Source organism: Lagopus muta, chromosome 20 (genome assembly GCF_023343835.1).
Source record: "Lagopus muta isolate bLagMut1 chromosome 20, bLagMut1 primary, whole genome shotgun sequence".
NCBI classification, from domain to species: domain Eukaryota; kingdom Metazoa; phylum Chordata; class Aves; order Galliformes; family Phasianidae; genus Lagopus; species Lagopus muta.
In genome coordinates this window covers 6,413,517-6,435,110 of record NC_064452.1, presented here as the reverse complement: position 1 = coordinate 6,435,110, position 21,594 = coordinate 6,413,517, and the positions used below count along the sequence as shown (strand labels likewise).

Sequence of the window (21,594 nt, the reverse complement as noted above, 5' to 3'; positions counted from 1 at the left end):
TCTTTCAACTACTGATTCCGAGATATATATATATATATATATATATATATATATATATATATATATATATTTTTTTTTTTTTGCCATGTATAATTTCAGTGGAGCAGAAATACAATAATAGATAGCTTTACTTAAAAAGTTAATTTCAAAGCGCACAAAGCTTTAGTAGAAAACAAATGCTAACCAAAAATTAATTTTTTTCCCCTGGCATGAGGCATCACAGGACAACAAGCCTCTCCTGTTTATGAAGTAACTACATTGGACTTGGTGGATTTTGTTTTAAGATCTTAAGTTATTTTCCTGCTATTAACGCTGCTGGACCCACAAGGCACGGCAGGGCTCTCAGCTGCCCACAGCTCAGAGCACTTTGCACAGTGGAAGTTTCCTGCTCTCTCTCACAGCCACTTCTTCAGAACAGCTCTGGTAAGAGAACATTGGAGCTCTCGTATTCTTCTACCTTTCCAAAGCAATTACTTTTTGCAATCTGTGATGCATAACTGCTTTGGTTTACAAATAAAGAAACCAAAGTATTAAAGAATTAGATGTCAGCCAGTCTCATGATGAAGAGAAAGCTGATGTCCACTGCCTGCCAAATACTACAGTCTGTTCTGAGAAAACACTGAGAAGCTGGAAGTTTAAAAGCAGGTAGCAGGTGAGTACCTGCTCTGTATCAAGAGTAAAGCACAGAATCTTCTCAGTAAAAGTAGCTGAAGAGAACGTAAGAACAACTAAAAAAAAACAAAACCACAACCCAGGACAATACAGTGAATAGGCTGAGAACCAGCATGGCTGGAGCATGCTGTGCAGAAAAGAAAAAAGAAGAAATTTCTAATGGAGGAAGTTTGAACAGTCACACAGTTTTCTCCAGAAGAAGCAGAATGGAGGCATGGAGGAAGCAGATGCAGAGGATGTGCTAACTTGTGAGCAGAGCAAGTAAGGAACGGGGCAGCTGAAATGAGGGCAAGGACAGCAGCAGCAGCAGGACTGCTAGAGATAAGCACGTTTAAGGGAGGCGAGGAGATAAGACGAGAAAGGAGAACTAAAGAGGAAGCAGATAGAATCAGCTGAGGAGCAGTAGTTGTCCAAGCCAGCCAAACAGGCAGCCATTTGACCTCAGAGAGGAAGAATCTGTGCCCAAAGGTCGTGTAAGGCAACATTTCAGAAGAGTTACTCTGTCACTTCACTGCCCGGAAACAGAAATTGCCAGGGGAGATGGAACATGTGAAGGGTGAGTTGAAAGCTTTTGTTTTTCTCTGTGCTGTATGTGGAGGAGCTGGGCCATGGAAGAGGAGCATAGGATGAAGGCGGGAGAGGAGATGCACCATGAGTCAGCTGACAGCCAGAAGAAGCCACAGCTGAGAGAAGCAGACATGAGTGGGGAAAAAAAATACAACAAATGCAGCAATTCATCAGGATTTCTTAACAAATGACTTGGGCATACTGTAAGATAAGAAAGCGTCTGCAGAAGCTTTCAGCCACCCTTCTGATATTACGGATACCTAAGGAGGTTGGCTCTGTTCTGTCACGGTAAATACATGTTTTTTCAGTCTTTTTTCCCCCCACAACCAGGCCTCCTTTATTTAAAAAAAAAAAAAAAAAAAAAAAAAAAAAAAAAGGAATTAAAGCCCTGTCACAACAGATGTGTTTGGGTTTCTGTTGCAGAGTCCATAGAAAGTAGAACAGAGGCGGTCCCTAAGCAACAGGGGTCTGAAGACCACAGGCTGAAATATCCCTAACTTAGCAAATAAATTAACTGGGCCGTTCATTTTGTACTTACGAGCTATTATGCAAATAAAATGCATCACTATATTAACAGACGTGCTGCAATTCTGCAATTTTAAGGCACTATATGCACCACTGATAAAGTCACACGACAACCCAGACTTTTTTCTCAAGTGAAGTACCGAAGAGCAATTCTCTTCCTTCTGAAAGATACAGACTAAGATTGCACTACTCACGTGTTCCTTATGTCAATTTATATGAAGATATCAAATGATTTACATTTTTCCAGAGATAATTCACTATCATGCTTAACTGACTATACCATGACTAAAATTACACAATACTTATACTATTTATAGAGTAACTTGCAGAGACTGGTACCATTAACTCAGACACCACTATCCCAGGTTCAGAAAACAAGCCTGCAAGTAAAGCCTACGAACCACAAGACCTCTGGAGTGGAAGATGTTCCTCCTAAAAACACACAAGATGGCATTTACTGCTTGCTATTGTCTTGCATTTTTCCCACCCCCCTCCAGCTCGGTGTCAGGTACTGCTTAGAAGTCTGCATAGTAAGTGCTGCTTATCAACATTATCAGTGCTTATCTTACAAGACTTCAGTTGGAGTAAAGCCATAATTCCATGTGTTTCGTTTTAAAGACAAACTTTCATTTAAACAAAAATCCTCACCTAAATATAATATACAAAACTCCACATCTTAGGCATGTTTTTTAATAAAGCGCCGGGAGTGAAAACCCAGGAAGCCATTCAGCATCACCCGCTATGGAGCCAATGGGATTTGGTCCCTTCCCAACACTGTGAGACATTATTTGTTTTAGCTTCTTAAAAGTCTTAAAATAAAATTCCTTCCTCGACCACTTTCAAGGCAGCACACAGTCTAGTTCCACAGTGGGAATGTGCTCCACCCACAGCGAGCTATGGGAAAGCATCTTGAGGCATCAGGCCAGAAAGGAAAGAAAACATTTACTAAGGCCATCTTGTCTGTGATGATGGTGAACTAGCCAAGAAACTATAAAACGGGCAAAGAATTTATATTTCCCAGCCTTCAAAATGTAAGAGAGATGGCCCATGTGTTAAAGCATACTCTTTGTGCCTTCAGGCAAGTCAGCAGCTAATTTTAACCAACAGACTCAGTGCGTTTTTCAAAATTAAGAGAGAGATTTGGGACTTGGCTCCAGAAGTGAAACAGGCACCCAAATGTGCGTATTTCCACTGCCGAGCACACCGACCTGCTGAGCTGAGCAGCACTTCCTCTGAAATTCTACTTGGTGGAAATCTGTATGCTCAAGGTGTCTGCTTCACTTTTGAAGCCAAATTCCAGATGTGACCACTGAACAAATACTGAAAAAAATACAACTTAAAAAGAGATGCATTAATTTGTGGGGTTTTTTTTGTTTTTTTTTTGTAGTTAAACGTACTTGTTTAATAATATTAGTCACTAATAATGTACTAAATTAAAAGCAAGAAAAATAAAACGGAAGACATTTTTGGCTCTTGGAAAGTACCAGCAATTTCGTTGTTATTACTCAAGAGAAAAGAGCTTAATATTTGACAGTTACATCAACAACACAGAGCTGAACTTCAGTGCTTGAAACCAGTCCCTTACCAGCCACACCTACCTTTTGAGATGAGTAATAGCATTTTCAGATATTTCAATTTTACTTGAGTGACATTTGTAGGGAAAATAACTAGAAATGTAGCAGTGGAAGATGCAGAACGTTAAAGATGGTTACTTAATGTTCCACATGACGTACCAGACTCCTCCAGTAGCCATGTCCAAACTCTGAGATATGTGAGGAATACAACAGAAAGATCTCTGCTCTTGTTAGAATCCCACGTGACTTGCACAGGGCAACAGTGCACCCATGGTGCTGCTGCTGGTACTAAATTCAATATGACAGCATCCTCCAGCCCCTATGTGAGCAGTCTTCTCCACTGAGAGTTGGCATAAGCTCTGACCACAAAGAGACACAGTATTTTTGCTGGCCCAAGCACAGCGTAAGAGAGACTTACTCCAATATTGTACTCTTGGCTGGTAATTTTCCTTGTTAATACAACAGACTGCGCCAACGAGACAGTTTCCTTTACAGGCTGATATCAATGGTTGTGCTATTTATCAGTTGGAGCGTACCAATGGTTTAAGTTTACTAATACAGTCAGATTTCAATTTGCAAATAATTTGCATGCCATTATTATTATTATTTTAAGCCCTGAAGAAGTAGTGTTTGATGTAACAATAGTTTCCTCATTGAAGCATTTTCCAGATACAAGCAGGGGAATGATGCTGAAGCCTAAGCATTCTGACAGGGAAAAATTATGTCAAAACATTTTGTATTTTTGGAGATGGCAAGCACCCAGCTCTGAATTAAGCCCAAGGAAGGTGAGAGCCATGTTATCTTCAAAACGAAAACATGTATTTTTAAATTAGGCATTACTATGCCAGTCACACAACCCAGATGACACGCATTAATAAAAAACCTCCCAAAAGCCACGGTGACCAGGATCAATAAGCAGGCGTCCACTTGCAACCCAGGTTGACATAATCAGCCAAGAGTTAACAGCACAGTGCACAAAGCCACATGAGCAGCCAGAGGACTCTGCTCTCAGCCTCTCTGCGATTGTTATCATATGGAAACTCTATTACCCCACACAAAAGAATCAGAGGGTTATTAACTTCTATACTAAGCCAAAGTACAAAAACAGCGTAGGACCTAACATCTATTCTAATGCCCATATTTATATTAGAAGAGGGGAAGGAATAACACAGTGAAGCAGTAGAACGGAATATATATCCTATATATAATTCCTCTCATATCGTTCCATTTTTTTCTCTACTAGAGTCTTTTATACATGTTTTCAGGATCAAAGAAACCCCCAAAGCATAGGCAGCATCTTGTGCAGGTGAAGAATGTATATGGTACTTATAATCAACATAAGTAACTGTGACAAAGCTGTGATTATTTCCTTGGAGGAATATACTAATCCAGCACTATTTTGTCACACGTGATCTTAAATCAGAGATTACACTATTCCCTTAAGTAATAAATTCAGTGCAGACAGCCAAGAACATTGAATAAGTCACTTCTTCAACACTTTCTATATATTAAAGTACAACAGAGAAGTTTCAAGGCATAGTTGTTGACAAGTTCCTTAAAAATAAATCCAACAGTCTTGAGAACAATAGTATATTGATCAAAGTTGATGAAAAGAAAAACACAAAACAAACAGATCCTATTACTGCCAAAAGGGAAAGGAGCCATTTTAGAAGCTCTCAACTCTTCAGTACAAGAACACAGCAAGCATTTTTCAGAATCCATCCAACTTTCAGCCACATTCCCCAACCATGGGTCTTACAGCATCCTCACCTTCTTGAAGAAAAAAGCATGAGAAAGACAGCAATCCACACCTCTTACCAGACAGACTTCATCAACCTATGAAATTACTTAATGTTACCTGCATCTTTTGTCTTCTTTTTAAACAGTGACAAAAATCTACCCAACTTGTAACTTCTAACAGCAACTCACATACAGCTACCTTTCCTGGTCAAGCAGCAAATGCTTGCACAGTTCCACAACACACCTGCAGTCAAATTCTCTGCAAGAGCCAAGAAGAAAATTTGTTGCAAGCTGTTCTGTAGCGCTCTCTCAAGAAAAGGCTAAAGAACAATAAACAATGGTTATTCACCAGAAGGTACACAGCAACCCACACCAAGGGTAACCTTACAGTCATGGCAGCAAGTAAATTCACCTTCCCTTCAGCACTCTCAAAAGATGAGCATGCAGTCATTGACCTTAACAAAGGGGGAAAAAAAATAAATAACTCTATGCTCTTTCATCATAAACACTTTGACAAGGTAGACTGCAGTCCCCGAGAATAAGTACTTTCCTGTGTAAATGCAACAACAACAGAAAGCCCGCACAATTCCCTAGATACGCATAATTAAGGATACATCACTCCCCTTTTCTCACAGAGTACTTTCCCAGGGAAACTCATCTGCTGTCTAAAAAAAGAGTCCCCTGTCACAGTGCCACGCCAGGGTAAGCACCAATCCTTCAAGGTTCTGCACATCTGGCCCCAGGCCTCCTGTTTCCACGTTCTGATCAGCTTCGACTTAAGATTTCTTGCTCTCTCATCCTTTTTCCACGCATCTCATTAAACACTGTCCTTAGCATCGTTCCTTCAAGCCCATCTTCCAAATAAAGCACTAACGGCAGCTTTTCTGACACACAGACAGTTCTGTGATCTATTCCACAGGCGAAAAAAATGAATTATTTCCTCGTCCGTAATTCCTCACGAAAAAGAAAGCAATATCCTTTCCATGACAGGAACCTCCTACACAGGTAAGAACAGCTGTCACTGCCTTTGTGTTTTGCACCTCACGAACTCACCGTCCACGCAGAGCTCCTGACCCGAGCCCGAGAGCCCCCAGCACCACTGGGATGAGCCGGCCGTGCACTGAGTGCCCGCACCTCCCTCCTCCCCCAGCACCGCAGATCCCCTTCCCTAGCAAGCGGCGTCCTCTCCACGGCCGCCCTCCCTCCTCGTGCACGCTCGGGAGCCGCCCTCGCTCCACAATAAACCCAGATCAGCCGGCTGCCGTGTCCTCCTCGCCTTCTCAGGGCCTTCCCCGGCCGCCTCTCCCCGCCGCCCTCCCCTCACGCCCAGCCGGGCCGCTCGGGCCTCTCCGTGCGCTCCCCGCGCCGCCCGCCCCGCTCCGATCCCCGCGGCCCGGTAGGGCCGCGCTCACCGTCCCCAGCCGGCGCCGTTCGGGCAGGCCGCTCGGCTCGACGCGGCGAGGCCGCTTCCCCATTACCGTCCGTCGGGGCGCTGGGGCCCGGCTGGGCCATGGTTCCGGCGGGCGGCGCCGCCGCGGCCTCCTCCGCCTCCAGCCGCGGCGTCGGAGCGGGAACCGCTACGCCAGGGGGCCCCGGCGAGAGACGGGAGCTGCCGGCCCGGGCCTCCGCCTCCTCCGCCTCATCCTGACAGCGGCCGCCGGCGGCGGGAGGAGGAGGAGGAGGAGGAGGAGCGCCGCGCAGGCGCCCACGGTAAGAGCACGGGAGCGGCTGCCGCCCGCGGGATCGGGTGGGCCGCGCTGTGTGGGGAGGGATGTGAGCTGTGCTGGGCGGCTTCGCCAGAGTCAGGACGGCTGCTATAGCGAAGCAGCCTAGCGTCTTGAAGGACCTCCTGCTCACCAGGAGCCCTATGCTGGCGGAGGAGGCTGTCGGTCCTTCCATCTCAGCAGGTAAATACGTCTTGGCTCTACTTTTTAATACCAAAGGAGGTGTACAGTGTTTAGAGGCTATAAAATCACTGAGAACAACATTGGAATGCATGTTGTGATACCAAATCCTGTCACGGGCTGGATCCTCCTCTCCTGGTTGGCTTGGAATCACAGAATCATTGAGGTTAGAAAAGACCTCTGAGACCATCTAGTCTGACCATCTACCTGCCACCAATACTGCCCACTAAACCACATCCCTCACTGCCACATCTCCATGTTTCTTGAGCACTTCCAAGGACAGCGACCCCAGCACCTTCCCGTACAGCTGTGCCACTGCATCACTACTCTTTATGGCAAGAACTTTTTTCCAGTATCCAATCTGAACCTTCCCTGGTGCAATGTGAAGCTTTTTTGTCTTTTTGCTGTTTACCTGGGAGGAAAAGCCATTCCCCACCTTGCTATAACCTCCTTTCAGGGAGTTGTGGAGAGCAAATCTAAAAGCAATCATTTTTAAACTGAGTCTCACAGGACTTTGTTCTGACCCCTCACTTGTGACCGCATTTCTTTAGGCCTTGCTATCAAACTGTGGCAAGACACAGAATTCTGCATTTCAAATTAAATTGTTGTTCAGTCAGAACAATCTTAAGATAGAGGAGGAGCCTTTGAAAACTATTCCTCTATGTTTTGCCCATTTTGATCATGTTACCCATTTTAACCCAATTTGAAGTAAGTAGTCTCCGTCTTTGCTGTTGTAAAAAGTGGTCCTTAGGTGAAAACTTACTTACCTCTATTCACAATGCAAGCTATCAGTTTTCTTTTCAAGGGTGTTGGAGACCTTGGGATTGCTAAACAGTCAGAATTGCTGGCTTAGAAACACAGTCCTTCAAGCATCTCATCACTACCACCTGTCTATTTCAAAATTTCTTAGCTGCTTCCTAGGTTCTTTTAGAAGTAGCTGAATATTAAGCATTGGACACAATAAATCCTTTTGAAAATCTAGTCCTACCTGTGGGAAATGAGGTTTGGAAATTCCATCCTTGTATATTTTCAAATGAGTACCCCAAACCACCCATATTAACAGCTGCTTTCATCTTGTTCATGTCAAGGCAAAACTCCCACTCACATTAATTGGCCCAGGATTAGACCCCCTAAAGTAGTATTAACTTCATTGGTATGGTTCTTGTTTAATATTTTTTTCTTTTTCTGGGTAGCAAGTGGACTTGACAGATGCAAAGGTTTACGGAGTAGCTATTCACAATGTCTTGTGATGTGGAACAATTGGGTAACTTCCTCTATGCCTCCCCAGCGTCCCATTTAATTCTAAACGCTTGTAGTTTTTATAGTCCCGATCTTCCAACATACTTAGCTAAACACGAAAAGTGATAAGCAAAGTTTAACAGCAGTCATGGAAACAGGTCTGTTGCAGTGGCAATACCAGCAGAAACCAAAAGGCTGAATGCCAGTTCCCATGCTGTAAATGTTAGACAGGTGCAGTGTTAATGAATCAGTGAGACATGGCTTAGCTCTAGAGAGCTGCAGGTGGATAGACTTATTTATTCAGGAGAATAATTTTCTCCAGCAATAATAAAACTCCTAGATTTCCATACACTTTTATCAGGTATATTTGGTCTAACAGTCCAACATGGACATTGTCAGTGTAAGTACCACAAGCAGTAGACAGAAGTTAGAGGAGAAGATGAAGAGTGTGTGCTCCATTAGTAGCAGATGCAGAGGGGCTGTCACCTTGCACTTTGCCTGAAATTTAATCTCACAGACTTGCTGAGAAAGGTAAGTGTGCAGCTTTTGTTTAAACAGTAACATCCAGTGACAAGCAGTAAGTTTGTACAGTCCATGGTTGTCTGGAGACCAGGAGTAAACTCAGGGGTACTGAGATTATTTGTTTGAGAAGGGTGTAGTGAAATAATTTGCATGACGTATCTAAGAGAGATTTTTTTTTTCTTTGAAGGAAATAAGATGAATAAGTAGCAGAAGAGCTAATTAAATCTTTTCCTAATAGATCCCTGTTTTGTGGTTGACTGACTTCAGTGCCTGTAAACGCTCAAGTTCCAAATGAAACTTTTCCTACTTTTTTGAGTGCGCAGAAATCTCTCTTTGTGTGGCTTTCATTGGGGCACTTTAACCTCAGCTGAGGCATGTATTTTTGGAGAGTGTAATGATCTTTGCTTTTATCTGTATAACTACTCCCAGATCACAGATCTGGTTGAGTTTACTCTGGCTTTATCCCAGTTCCATGTCAGGACAAGACACAATTCCACGTGTTTTACCTCCACTTGCAGCAAAGTGCACAGCTTAGGGGGATGTCACAGCAAGTCCTTTCATGTGCATGATCAGAGGACTGGGGCTTTGTTGCTCTGGGGGTCAGACCAATAAAGAATATGATTGTAACAGCTTTGTTTTCCCAGGAAGAGAGGTTAATAAAATATAGGGCTAGTTCCTTTACTTTCATATGGTACAAGACACCACTGTTTTGTACCATAACTAAGCTGAATCTACGAAAAATGCATTCTTTTAAAAAGCTAAACTGAAGTTCTGGACCTGCAAGGCTGAGTCTACATCTGATGTGAATTCAGTGGGAACAGACTGATGTGTGGCAAATGAGAACCTGGTCTATAGAAGAGAATCAAAACGGATATCAGAAAGTTCCTCTGAAGTGTGCTGTTTCCCATTTATATTGCTTTACTGGCCTGCTGGCCACCAATTATTTTGATTCCGTTGTGCCTTGTATGGTAGGAGTATGCAGCAGCAAATTACAGACCCTGCTTCATAATGTAATTCATCTCATAAACCACCCACTGTTTAATTCAATCCATCCAAGAAAGCTGATTAACAAGGTAGATTTGGGAAGCTGCCTAGTGGGTTACCAGACTAGCACAGTTAGTGGATACAGTGGCAGAACTGAGGACCAGAAGACTGAGCAACTAGAAGAACTAACTTGGGAGCAACTGCTCATGTATCCCAGGTGACTATCAGTAGGCCTTAGTGAAGATTTTGGTAACGATCTCATTTATTGGGCAAAGCACAAGAAGACTAACACAACAGGGAAGACCTGATGTGTATATGTATAGTATATGACAGGAAAAAAACAAATGTGTTTTTTTGCAAGTGAAGCCCAAGGGAAAAGAAGCTGCTCACTTCTCTACGGAAGGACTCAGCTGCTCACAACAGCAAGCCGTTGGTTTATTCAACAGGCAAGTAATGAGCAATAGTAATAGTAATAATGAGCAAGTAATAAGCAAGACTTGTCCTTCTAGGAAAAGAGAAGATGGAAACCAGAAGTTATTGCTTGTACTTTATATGTTTCCAGGTTTGCCAGAATTTGTCAACTGTTTCTTCTCATTTTTTAAAGCAAATAAAAAGCTTAAATCAGAAAGTGTTCAGAGTTTCCCAATGTTTAAACATTTATTTTCCTCTTGTTGAGATTGATGGGTCATTAGCATTAAGCATTAGTTCTGCAGATATGAGTGTTTGCAGACTTTCATCCTTTCTCTGTTATGCAAAGCTTTTGAAGAAAATTCACATTCATTTAAGTATTACCATAAAGAGGTTGGTTGAAAATCCCAAACCAGTCATGCTCTTTGCTTCAAAAGTTGTTCTGCAATGCAAGGAATTCAGTCTGGAACAATCACATTATTTGCAATGGTAACTTCTTAGTAAACCCTAGAATAGTTTATGTGGTTAAAAACCTTTTCAATTGAAAAATTATGTTATCCCATCGATCGTTTAAAGGATTCCATGTGGTGCAGTTCTTTGAATATATGGGAAGCAAATGAAGCCAAAAAAGAAAATTTGGCAGGCAAAAAATTGAAGTGCTTGCATTGGCTCTAGATCTAGATATCTGAACATTAATGATCTCATTGGAGAGATGTCTATATTAAGATTCAAAAGCTTTCTGGATTCCCAAGGGGCAAATTCATTGAATACTGGGATGCACCATGAAACTAAACAATTTTTCTTATTGCAAAATAACTAAGGAATCAGAAACTCATTACGTGAGCATAATAAAGGACACATTAAGAGGATAGTCTTGTGGGTAACCTTGCTCAGCAATACTTCATTGGAATTGTTGTTGCAGAGAGGCCCAAAACAACACTGCTTTGTACTTAGATGTTGCTTTGTTGAAAGATCTAAGAATGGTCCATAACCCATTCAGACTCGCAACATTTATATTAGCATGTTATCTGCATCTGTCTGCAGATGTACAGGCAAGGATGCAGCAGGGTTCAGCCAACTTTCCCATAGTGGTTTAAATTTCTAGTACTATGTAGCCTGCTCAACCCTTGCATTAGGGAGAACTGTTGCTTAGCCATGCTCAGCCTGAGCTCTGTCTCTATCTGATAGATCTGTCTCTATCAGTGATTTAAGCAGAGATGCTGGATTTCGCATTGCAGTAGTTGAAGTGTGAACGCATGGAGCCCCTCCTGCCAGCCCTGCTATTGTATTTCAATGAGTGAGAGCAAGTACAAGTAAAGGCCATGTCAGTCACCACACACCCATCAGTGCTTATCCAGCAAAGCCCAACATGATACAGCAGTGGGCACAAGGGCAGAGAGAACTCTGTTGCTTGTCTCCCTATTTAAGAGATTCTATTTTTATTTTAAATGCTAAAATAATAATGAATGAGGGGTTCTGCTTTTTAAGGCTGTTTTAGATGGGTATTTTGGAATTGGGAACACTAAAATGGCAGCTCTGGCAAGTATTACATGTGGTTGTATTTTTCAAAAGAAGAAACAATGTTAGCTGTGGCATCTCATTCATTCAACTTCCTATTCTTGAGAAGACCAGTTCATTAACACCAATAAGATGAGCAATATCAGATCTTCTGGATTGGGCCATTTATGCAATTTTCTCCTTCTGAGGCACAAGCACATCAGATGTCCTATAAATTCTAAAGACTGCATTTTCTACTTGCCAAGAGAAGGAGGGAATGTTACAAGTACCATAAAATTCATTGTCCCATGCGCATTGTATTAAATGGTGTGACCAAAAGATTTCTGTGTTAAGACTCCAATGGCAATGCTTTGGAGGGTTTTATTAATCCAACCACTCTCACTATGTCCCTTTTAGAACATATCTTCTGAAGATATTTGAACATGGTAACCAAGAAGACTGAACAGTCTTTGAAGAAACAGCAGACCATGCAGCTGAAGAGGTGAACTGAATCCTTGCACATCCTTCAGCTGAATAAGCCCACCCTTCTGAAGAGTTTGGTTCAGGTAGGATTTCTGTATGCTCCAAAAGTGTAGCTGGAGTCCTCCTTCCAAGCTGGATTCTTCAGTGATTCCTGAGCCTTTTCTGAGGCTCTGCCCGTGCTCATTCCACTAGAGACCCAAATACTTGTCAGTACAAACTTAAATCACACATACAGGACGTAGGTCAGTAGGTGGACACAGCTGGTCCAACAGTATATTATCAATGCCAGTCCATTGCAATGAATCCTTTTATTCTCTGTTTTCCCTGATCTCTCTTAGATGCTAAAATGGTTTCTCTACTTGCTTCTTTATTTTAGCAGGATGTCTTTTCCAAAGCTGTATCCCTTAAATGCAAACACACAAAATAATTTGTACTTTTATGGCACTCACTGGAGACAGAGCATTTTAGTGCAGCCAGAAGAGAAAGAATCATCTTAGGTTTAGAGAGTGGGGGAGCTAAGACCTGGAGAGATAGCATAATTTGCCTAGGAATACACAGAAGTTCAGCACAGCAGGAAAAAAAAGGATGTGCATCTCCTACCCCCCACACCTATCTTTCTTTTTTTTTTCTTTTTTTTTTTTTTTTTGCCATAAAATGTATTTCTCTCCTTTACTTATTCATTACATATTTAAAAATATCAAAAGGCTTCTGACCTCTGCTGAAAAATAGCTGAAGAATATTATAAAAGCAGTTAAAGAGATTAAATGGACTCATTTCCTACAGAAACTCAGTTTGATTCTGTCAAAAATGTTTGCTGCTAGGATACGCTGTCTTGCCTCACTCTTGCACCATTCATACAGCATTAAGAAGCTCTCTTCTCCTCTGAGACCACAGGAGGTTTCGCATTATGCCGTTAACCTCCTTCAGATCATTTCCTCCATGCAAAATGCAAGTTACATTTACATGCAGACATAATGTCACTCAGCCCACTTTATGCTACTTAAATCTCTCTTGTTGCTATGGAGAACATTGATAAGGAGCCAATTAGCAAATAAAATATTTGAGGAGGAATGTGAAAACAGCTACTTGGTGGATTTGTGTGTGATAGGCAGTGACACTTTCTTTGGCATTTGTCCTCACCTAGCTGAGCTTCTTCCACTGCAGCTTAAGCAACATTCTGTGTAGTTGAAACATGCTCTTCCCACTGGATTTTGAGGCTTAGACATGTATCTTTAACTGTATCTGACCCTGGGGAATTTTGACAATTCTCAATAGAACAGGGAGTTTGCTTGTTTTTAATGTGCTTTTGCCGGCATGAAAGTGCAAAGAGCACCATCCAGTGTTTAATCCGAGTAAATACAGAAAAATTCAATGACATTGATATAAAGGCATCTCTGCTCATTTCACGCTTGGGCTACACTTGGTGGGGCCAGTCAGGATCTTAATAAAAAGAGGCTACAGTCAGTTGGAAAAGAGACTTCTGAAGAAAGACTGGCAAGGTTGTCAGCCTGTCGTGAAAACATGAGACAACCTGGAAGGTCACATCTTCTAAAGAAGAGCTGATGACCTAGGGAGCAAAGAACACAAGCAGGAGGAGATGGAGGTAACACTAGATGGGAGTTAGACAAGAATAGTAGCAAATTCCATTTATTAAAGGAATGTGCTATGGCAGAGAGAGAAAATTGGGTCAGATCCTTATGTTGTAGTTCTTTCTCTTAGTGAACTGAGCAAAGAGAGGCTGGAAAGATACACTGGCAGTTAAGAAAGTAAGGGAGAAGTGATTTTAGCTGTCCCTGCTCAGTCTCAGCAGCTTGTATATAGATTCACAAATGTGGTAGCCTTGGGTTTTAAGAAGAAAAATGATTCAAAGAAAAGATTTTGCACAGAAGAGTGCAGTGAGCTGTAGTTTTTATCACATAGGACTGTAGGATTTTGGTAGGCCAGACAGAAGGGGCTGATAACACAACAAGTAATCTATGAGGCTAAAAATGGTCAGAAGTCCATTTAATTAATATCTGCAATGAAGTGATTCCCAAATAAATGTCCAAGTGCAGCTTCTTCGTGGAACAAGAGCTGTGCTATCTATTGAAGCTCTAGGTAAACAAGCAGACAGTTTTTGATATGTTATGAAAATGTTTTTATTAATCACAAATGCAGAGTACTCCGGTTTATCACAATGTTTTAGTAACATATCACTAATACAACCTCCTTAAAACCAGACTTTGGGCTGGCATAAATTAGAAAAGCTATAATCCAAGACAGCCTCTCTGTTGTGTTCAGGATTCCCAAGAACAACCTAGCATGTGTTTGCTCTTAACCCTTTTTATATTGGACTTGCAGAGAGGGACTCGTTTCTTTCATTAATTTTAAGCACAGTTTTCTTTATGCCTTGTGGCAGAAGTGCCCAGATGGCATGGTTTGAATGCTGAAAGCATGAGAAGCATTTAATGTTTTGTGGTGCTCTGTTAAAGTTGTATGAATAGAACATCTGGTATCAAACCTTGGGATAAATCAATTCCTGCAAGTATTTGGACCTGCTCTGGGTCTGTGCCTTGTTCCAGTTCTGCATTCCCTCTCTTACTTTCCTGTTTCTAGAGCCAGTAGAGGATGGTTTATTGCCTGGTGCAACCCATTATATTCCCTCTGTTGGAGCTTGGCAATTAGTTGAGCAGAGTATAAAAATCACTTTGGCATCTGTGGGGTTGAAATGGCAGCACTGACTTAAAACGCCCCTGAAAGGCTTTTTATCTGTCCTCAGGGTGGCGGAAAAAGGAGTGGTCATCCAGGGATTTAGGGAAGGTGCTGCCTGGTATGTGAGCACTTTAATCCTGCTGGGCAGTTTTTGTCTATATAAAACCTCTCTGCCCACTGTAGGGACCTGGTGTGGATGCATCCATGCAAGACCAGCATTCACTGCCAGGGGGAGTGAGTGAATGCTCTCCCAATGCTCAGCACTGACAGATTCCACTGCCAGTCCTGCTTTATACGTGAGAAAAAGTCCTGCAGTGTTGAAGAGTGAGAAGGGGAAATGCGAGCTGTTGTCACGTTGTATGATTGATGCCATACAACACATGCAAGTGCCCACAGTTAAGAAATCCTCAGCCCCTGTCTTCCAAATCACGAGCCACTGCTGAGCATCACGAGGAAGGGCTCTTATACTTTTTACTTCAATAATTATTTTTTTGCCTTAGGAAATGCTTAAAGAAAAGCTAAGAAAGGCTGAGTACACAGAGCTCCTGTTACCTTTCCTGAGCCTTGACTCCACATTTCACCAGATTTTCAGGTCAGTGATGTTGCAGATACCCAGAATTTACCTGACTCTTGGATCTCTGAACAAAAACATGATAGAGCATCAAATGGGAATTCCTAAGCTGCATTTATAATACAATGAAGCAACTGTCTGACATGTAGCAACCAGAAAAAACAGCTCACAAGGTTATGCTATTGAGGAAATAAAATATTTTGAGTCTTGCTATGTATAAAGGGCTGTTTTTTTTCTTTTTTCTCCTCTTTGCAGGCTTTGTACATCAAACAGACTTCAGTGAAGTTATAATTCGTGCCTCACACAAGTGGTAAGAGGAAAGAGAAGAAAGTTATTCATATTTAATGCTATTTTGTGCCAGATGTTTTGCTGGTAGAAATCCATAGCTCCACAGGCACCAATTTCTTCAGGATCTGGAATGTCTGGCCCAATTTCTTTCTCATTCTGGATGGTCTGTGAAAGAAACCACTTTATTTTGCAATATTGAATATTCTTGCTGGGAAGTTATAAGCAAAAACAAAATAATGAGAGACAGGGTCTCTAATAAGCTTCCTGTCACATGAGGCTCTGGTTCTATTGAAGCATATGTGTTTGCTGACTTGCTTCCAAAAGGTTTGTTGAGTGGTGGTGATTAGTTTCTGTTGTACTGATGTTATCTCTCTGTAGTCTCATTCAATACAAGTTTTTCTGTAAACAGTGAAGTCTTTTTTTCCTACGGATTTGTATCTTGGATTGTGTTTCAGCATGGATTCTCTGATGTTTAATGGGAATGGAGTTCATGTTTAGCCAATTTCTTCAATGAGGGATGAATAATCTGTCTTTTTGGCCATCTATTTTCACAAAATTTGCTGGAATTAAATATCTTCAACGCCCTCTATCAAAGTTGACTGGGATTTATGAACAAGTTTTGGAGTTATTTGGGGCTGTCCAATGTAGATAAGAGTCTCATTTTCTTACAAAAACAGAATGTAAAAATGCATTCTTAAAGTATTCTGTCCTTGTATACTACTTGCTTGATTATATTCTACTTGTGACCAGTCACATAGGATATGTTTTATTTGTAAAGCTGTATGAAAGTATGATGCGTTTTTTTGCCCTGTTGAGTGCATATTAAAGCATCCTTAGTTTATTTTTGTTATGGGCCAGCTGAGATTGTATTTTTTATGGTCCTTGTTGGAACATGGGAAAAGGTGCCACACATTTAACTTCCATGCTTACACAGGTAAGTGCAGACAAAGGACATATGGTTGCTCGTTTAGTATCAGAGATCTCCATTTCTGGTTTGGAAAGGAAGAAAGGAAACACAGAATGGAATATGACCTTTTAGCTTGCTGAGTTCTAGAGCTATGTTCTCAATCCTTCTCACAAGCAGATACTGCTATTCAAAAATGTACTCTTTCCCCCTTGTTGTGTCTCCTGTCTTCCCAGTTACCTTCTTTATTTGGAAGATTGCTCTAGAATCTCCTAATTTTGACTGGAAGAAAGCCACTAATTTCTGTGGTCAATTTATTCCAGGAAAAAAAGACATCTATCCAATTTTTTGTTTGCATCCTGTAAGTAAGACAGATCTGGGTGTCTATTTTTTTAACCTTCTGTCAAGTTACTTTGCTTAATGTAAATGAACAATTAATTTAAAATAGAAAAGGACAGTAATTTAAGAGGTAAAAGAAGTGGATCAAACAAGAAGGTGATTAGATCGGACATGAAAGTGATGTGTTCATTATGCCATCTGTTTATGGTAAAAGAGGAGCTGTCACATGGAAACAGAACAAGAGGTAGAGATCAGGCCCCGCTCATCTTCCCTTGCAAAATAGCCAGATTTCTTCATTTGATGACAGCAGACTAAGCCCTCGATTCTGAGCTGAATCTCTGAATGATCCCAAGAAAAACAGCAATGGAAATTTTAAACCCCAATTCTGGAGCTGTGATTGTTCCTAAAGTGAAATTTTTCCTTCAGAAGATGTTGTCAGCTGGAACAAGCGTCTGCATTGTGCAGTGACCACGTTTTGGTGCTCAGCAGCCGCTCTTAAACACTGGACACAGCCTCTCACAGATACTGGCTGCACAGACCTCCTTCAGATTCTTCAGGTCCAAATGATTTCTGAATAATGATCATCCTGGTTCCCTAAGAAAACACCTCAGCAGCCAAACATAACTGGAGCGGAATGTGGCTAAACTCATTAGCTTCCACATTGATTCCTTGCCTCCTCTAACTCACACCTGGTCCCAGGGGTCCACAGGGTGTGCATGGTGGGCAGCCTTCATCTAGGAACATCACCTGTGCCTGGCAGATTAAGACTGGAAGGGATATTTCCTGTTTTCTGGCCCCTTTTGGGACTGGCAAAAGGAACAGCTCGGAACATGAGCAAAGGTCTTCCTAATCTTTGTTAACTGGAAGGATGGTGGATATTGGCCAGTGGTGTCTGGGTGTAAAAGAATAATCAGATCAGAGTCTCAGGAGCTTAACAGGAAATACAGATGACTGGGGGTGAGTGTCCCAACTTTCTTTTTTCCTTTTCTTTTCTTTTTTTTTTTTTTGAATCTTAGACTTTAGCAGCTGATGTGACAATGAGCAACCACAGCCACAAAACATGCATTTGAGAACAGAAGAGCATACATATCTCTGATCTCAACAGAAGTGTTGTTAATGATCTCATTGCCATGTGATGCCACCTTCATATTTAATTTTGGTTGTTATTCTGGCTACAAGAATATGCTGTCTACTTGTGTGTCTGCAAACTCCAACCTGTGCAGATCTGTGTTACCTAAGATTTAATACATCTTTACCCATATTTGCACACCTCTCCACAGTTCCTGGAGAAATTAAAGGTCCAAAGTTCAGCTTTAAGTTAACAGATCCATATATACCCAGTATTTAGCTTCCATGGACAAAGAAACTGCCCCAAGAGTTGGTTTGTCTTGCTGCATTTTGAAGGTATCAGCACTGTGTGCTGCAGAAGTTCATGCAACGTTAGGGAAAAAAAAGAAAAAGAAAAAAAAAAGCCAAGTGTATGTTCAATGGAAAACAGATGGATTTTTCATTAGATATAACTTTTAATGATCTGCTTTGAAAGTAAAGATTTGCCATTCTGAGTAGAAGAAGGGCCTCCTCATAGCTTTGTGTAGGTCCCAGGATCATTATCTTAGCTACAGATAGAATTGCAAGATCCTTGTATCGTTAGGAGTACCAGTCAGACATCTCTGCCATTATTAGACTTCCAAACACAGCAAAACACTTTGGGGGCCTTAACAATATTTTTCCTAAGACATGTCTTTATCTAATGATGCAGAGTTGTTACAGGCTGGCAGTTGGTTACTCAGTTTCTGGAGTATTAATATTTAACCTGGGGTCAGAATAAAAATCTTTGAATATTTATTGCAAGACAGATCTTTTGCTTCACTAAGAGACTTGTCTTCACAGTCAACCATGGTGTGACTCCTCCAAGTGGTCTTACTGGCTGTGAGAGGTGACCCCAGCAGTCTAGAAAGCCTGAAGACCCTTCCTAAAAAGACGAACCCTGCACTCTATGCCTGTAGGTACTAAATCAACTTTTGACAAGCACAGAACAATGCAGTCCCAGGGTTTTAGGAATAGATGGTTGCTGCCAAACCACAATAAATGCTTTTGTCTGGAACTCATGGAACAGTAACATAGCAAAGAAGGGTGTGCCCCTGTCCATTAGTCCCTCCAAGCAAATTCTCACAGACATGTTACCAGGAGTCAGATAGATTTCATGAAGCTGGGGGAGAAATAAGCACTCTTTCCTTACAAAGAAAGGCAGAAATACTGCAACTCAGCAAAACAGAGGGCTTTTTTTGTTCCTAAGGGTTATGCAAGAAACTCTAATGCCCATACCCAGACCCTCTGAAATGAGACTCGTATGAGAGAATTTGCATTACCTTTCTTCCACTACAAGTTGATAAAATTGCTTTACTTCCTCAGCTTATATATAAATACAACCTGTATCTCCAACTGTTTTCCAGTTGGAGACTATGAATCAGAATCCAAGCTTCTCAAAGTCCAAAGAAGTTTGGAGCTGATGTTCTGCTTCACTGTCACCTCTCTCACCTTTTTCTACAGAAAATACCTGCTTAAATAATAATAAAAACTGCATTAATAAACAAGAAATCAGCTCCTGGCTCTTAAGAGAGGTACTAGAAGGATCAATTGTAAGCTATTACAAATTATTAATTACCTCTCAACTATGTATGTTTTTTCCACTCCTTATTGAGATGATCTGTTAGTTACCTTCTTCAGCTTCCAGACCAGATTTTTAAATGACAAGAATACGTCCATATATATTCTTGTGCCCAATCTCTCTTCTAGTTTAGATTATGCTCAAATAGAATGTGAAGCTAAATATTAGGTTTGAAACACAAGATCACATATTCCACTAGTTTTATGGGTTTGTTGCTCTCTTTTTAAAAATGTCTTACTAAAAATATTAACAGTTTAAAAAAGTTTTGTTACTTATGTACATTAACCATATTATATAGTTTGCCAGGTCTGCTCCAGAAGCGATGCCTCCTATTTTATGTTGGCCCATGATGTCAGAGGTGGATGTTGCCGATATGACAGTAGAAGCTGGACCTTCTCACCAATATTCCATTACATTCTGTTGTCAGTTGACTTATGGCAGCAGAGGAGCAGTCTGACAGAATGGCATCTGATGTGGAAGTGCATATGAAACTTAAGTGTGGAACTGAGTTCCTTCGTGTGGAAAAAGTTGCACCCAATGACATTAACTGACGCTTGCTGAACATTTATGGATATCAAACAGTGGATGTGAGCACGGTGAGGCAGTGAGTTTCAGTGCATTTCAGCAGTGGTGACAGCAACCATAGGTCAGCACCACTGGTGAAGGTTGTGATGAACACAGCATTCAGGCTCTTGTTCATCACTGGTGAAAATGCACAGGTAATGGTGGTGGCTGTGTTGAAAAGTAGTGCTTTGTAGTTGAGAACTTGCTCTCTCAATCAGTTACTGTGCTCACTGTATCTGTTGTTGTTTCCATGAAAATAAATAGGAGGCATTACGTTTGGAGAGGCCTATATATGTGGCCCAAGGCAGTTCCTCTTCACTCAATGCAGCCTAGGCAAGCCAAAGGGTTGAACACCCATGAAGTATTCCTCTTCCATCAGACTGGTGATTAAAAGAAGTGGTAAAAATATCCAGACACTGTTGTTTTTGAAGGGGGCTGATTTTCTGAGAATGAATTCTCAGTGTATTCTAAACAGGCACCTTCTAGAAGTATCTAGCTATTCAAACCTGGTCACTCAAGGGGGAATTTTGCCCTAAGTAAAAAGCATCAGCTGGCTCAATGCAAAAATGTAAAGCTGACCCCACAATTGGCCTGCTTCCTTCATACATGTTTGAACCCCCTGAACTGCTTGGGGTATTAGCATACGGGATCTTTTATTCACAAGTGCAGTAGTGTCTGAGTGCATGAGGAGTGCTGATTAAAGCTATTCTGAGTTTTAGAGTGCTTTTCTGGCATCTCAAGAGAGGCAAATTCTCAAAAAAAGTAAATTGATCTTTTGAGGACTCTTTGCTGCACCAGTGAAGTATTTTAGCAGTGATGACTTCCAGAGCAGTGATAGAGGAAATACTCACAAGTGACTTCCAAAGCAAGGTACTTCAGATGAGAAGTTGAGTAGTTTTAAGATAAAATTTTAACAGGTCCTGGATGCCTCCTAAAGTTGCTTCCTCAAGCATCTGCACATCAACTCCCTTCACAATTTAAGCTGAGCATACAAAAACGCAGTATGGGTAGGCACTCTTGAATGCTGCTCTGTGTGACTTCCTCATAGTCACTTGGCAGTTCAGTAATAGAAATAAGAACATAGGGTTCTTTATGTCTATTGTGTCCATTAGAACAATGCTGCTGAGAACAACTGAGACAAAAGGCCTGGCCTTTAAAATATAGAGCCTGAAAGGAAAGCTTTGGGGCTTTTTTTTTTTTTTTTGGTAAGGTCCAAATGTGTTTCATTCAGCTTTGCTGCTACTCCCAAAGTCTGGTTATAAACAAGTATGATATTTACCCTGGAAGCTGCACATCTGGATTGCAGTGTCTGTAACTGCTTTCATTGTCATAGTAGTTTTGAGCCTCATAATATTCTGTGTGTGTAGAGAACAGCTTGTAAGGGGTAACCTGAGCCAACTCTATATGAGTGAAGACCTTAAATATCTTAAATCACCAGTCTGCAAGATAGCCAC

The 21,594-nt window shown here is 41.3% G+C and overlaps 1 protein-coding gene and 1 long non-coding RNA gene across 5 annotated transcripts in view; one reads left to right on the top strand and one right to left on the bottom strand.

The window, feature by feature from the left end:
* Positions 1–6,979, bottom strand: part of RABEP1 (rabaptin, RAB GTPase binding effector protein 1) — a 44,281-nt gene extending 37,302 nt beyond the window's left edge. For 2 of the 3 annotated variants that reach the window (XM_048966519.1, XM_048966521.1), the window contains exon 1: positions 6,491–6,979. In XM_048966519.1, the coding sequence (XP_048822476.1) occupies positions 6,491–6,977 (487 nt within the window). In that variant the 5' untranslated portion in view covers positions 6,978–6,979. The remainder of the gene's footprint in view (positions 1–6,490) is intronic. The other variant, XM_048966520.1, reaches the window with a different exon arrangement.
* Positions 6,675–16,511, top strand: LOC125702800 (uncharacterized). 2 transcript variants are annotated; one of them, XR_007380706.1, is made up of 4 exons: positions 6,675–6,788; positions 12,050–12,198; positions 15,307–15,398; positions 15,633–16,511. It is a non-coding gene; the product is annotated as an uncharacterized LOC125702800 (long non-coding RNA). The 2 variants fall into 2 exon arrangements; XR_007380705.1 differs by lacking the exon at positions 6,675–6,788 and adding an exon at positions 6,882–6,985.
* Positions 16,512–21,594: the final 5,083 nt, after the last annotated feature.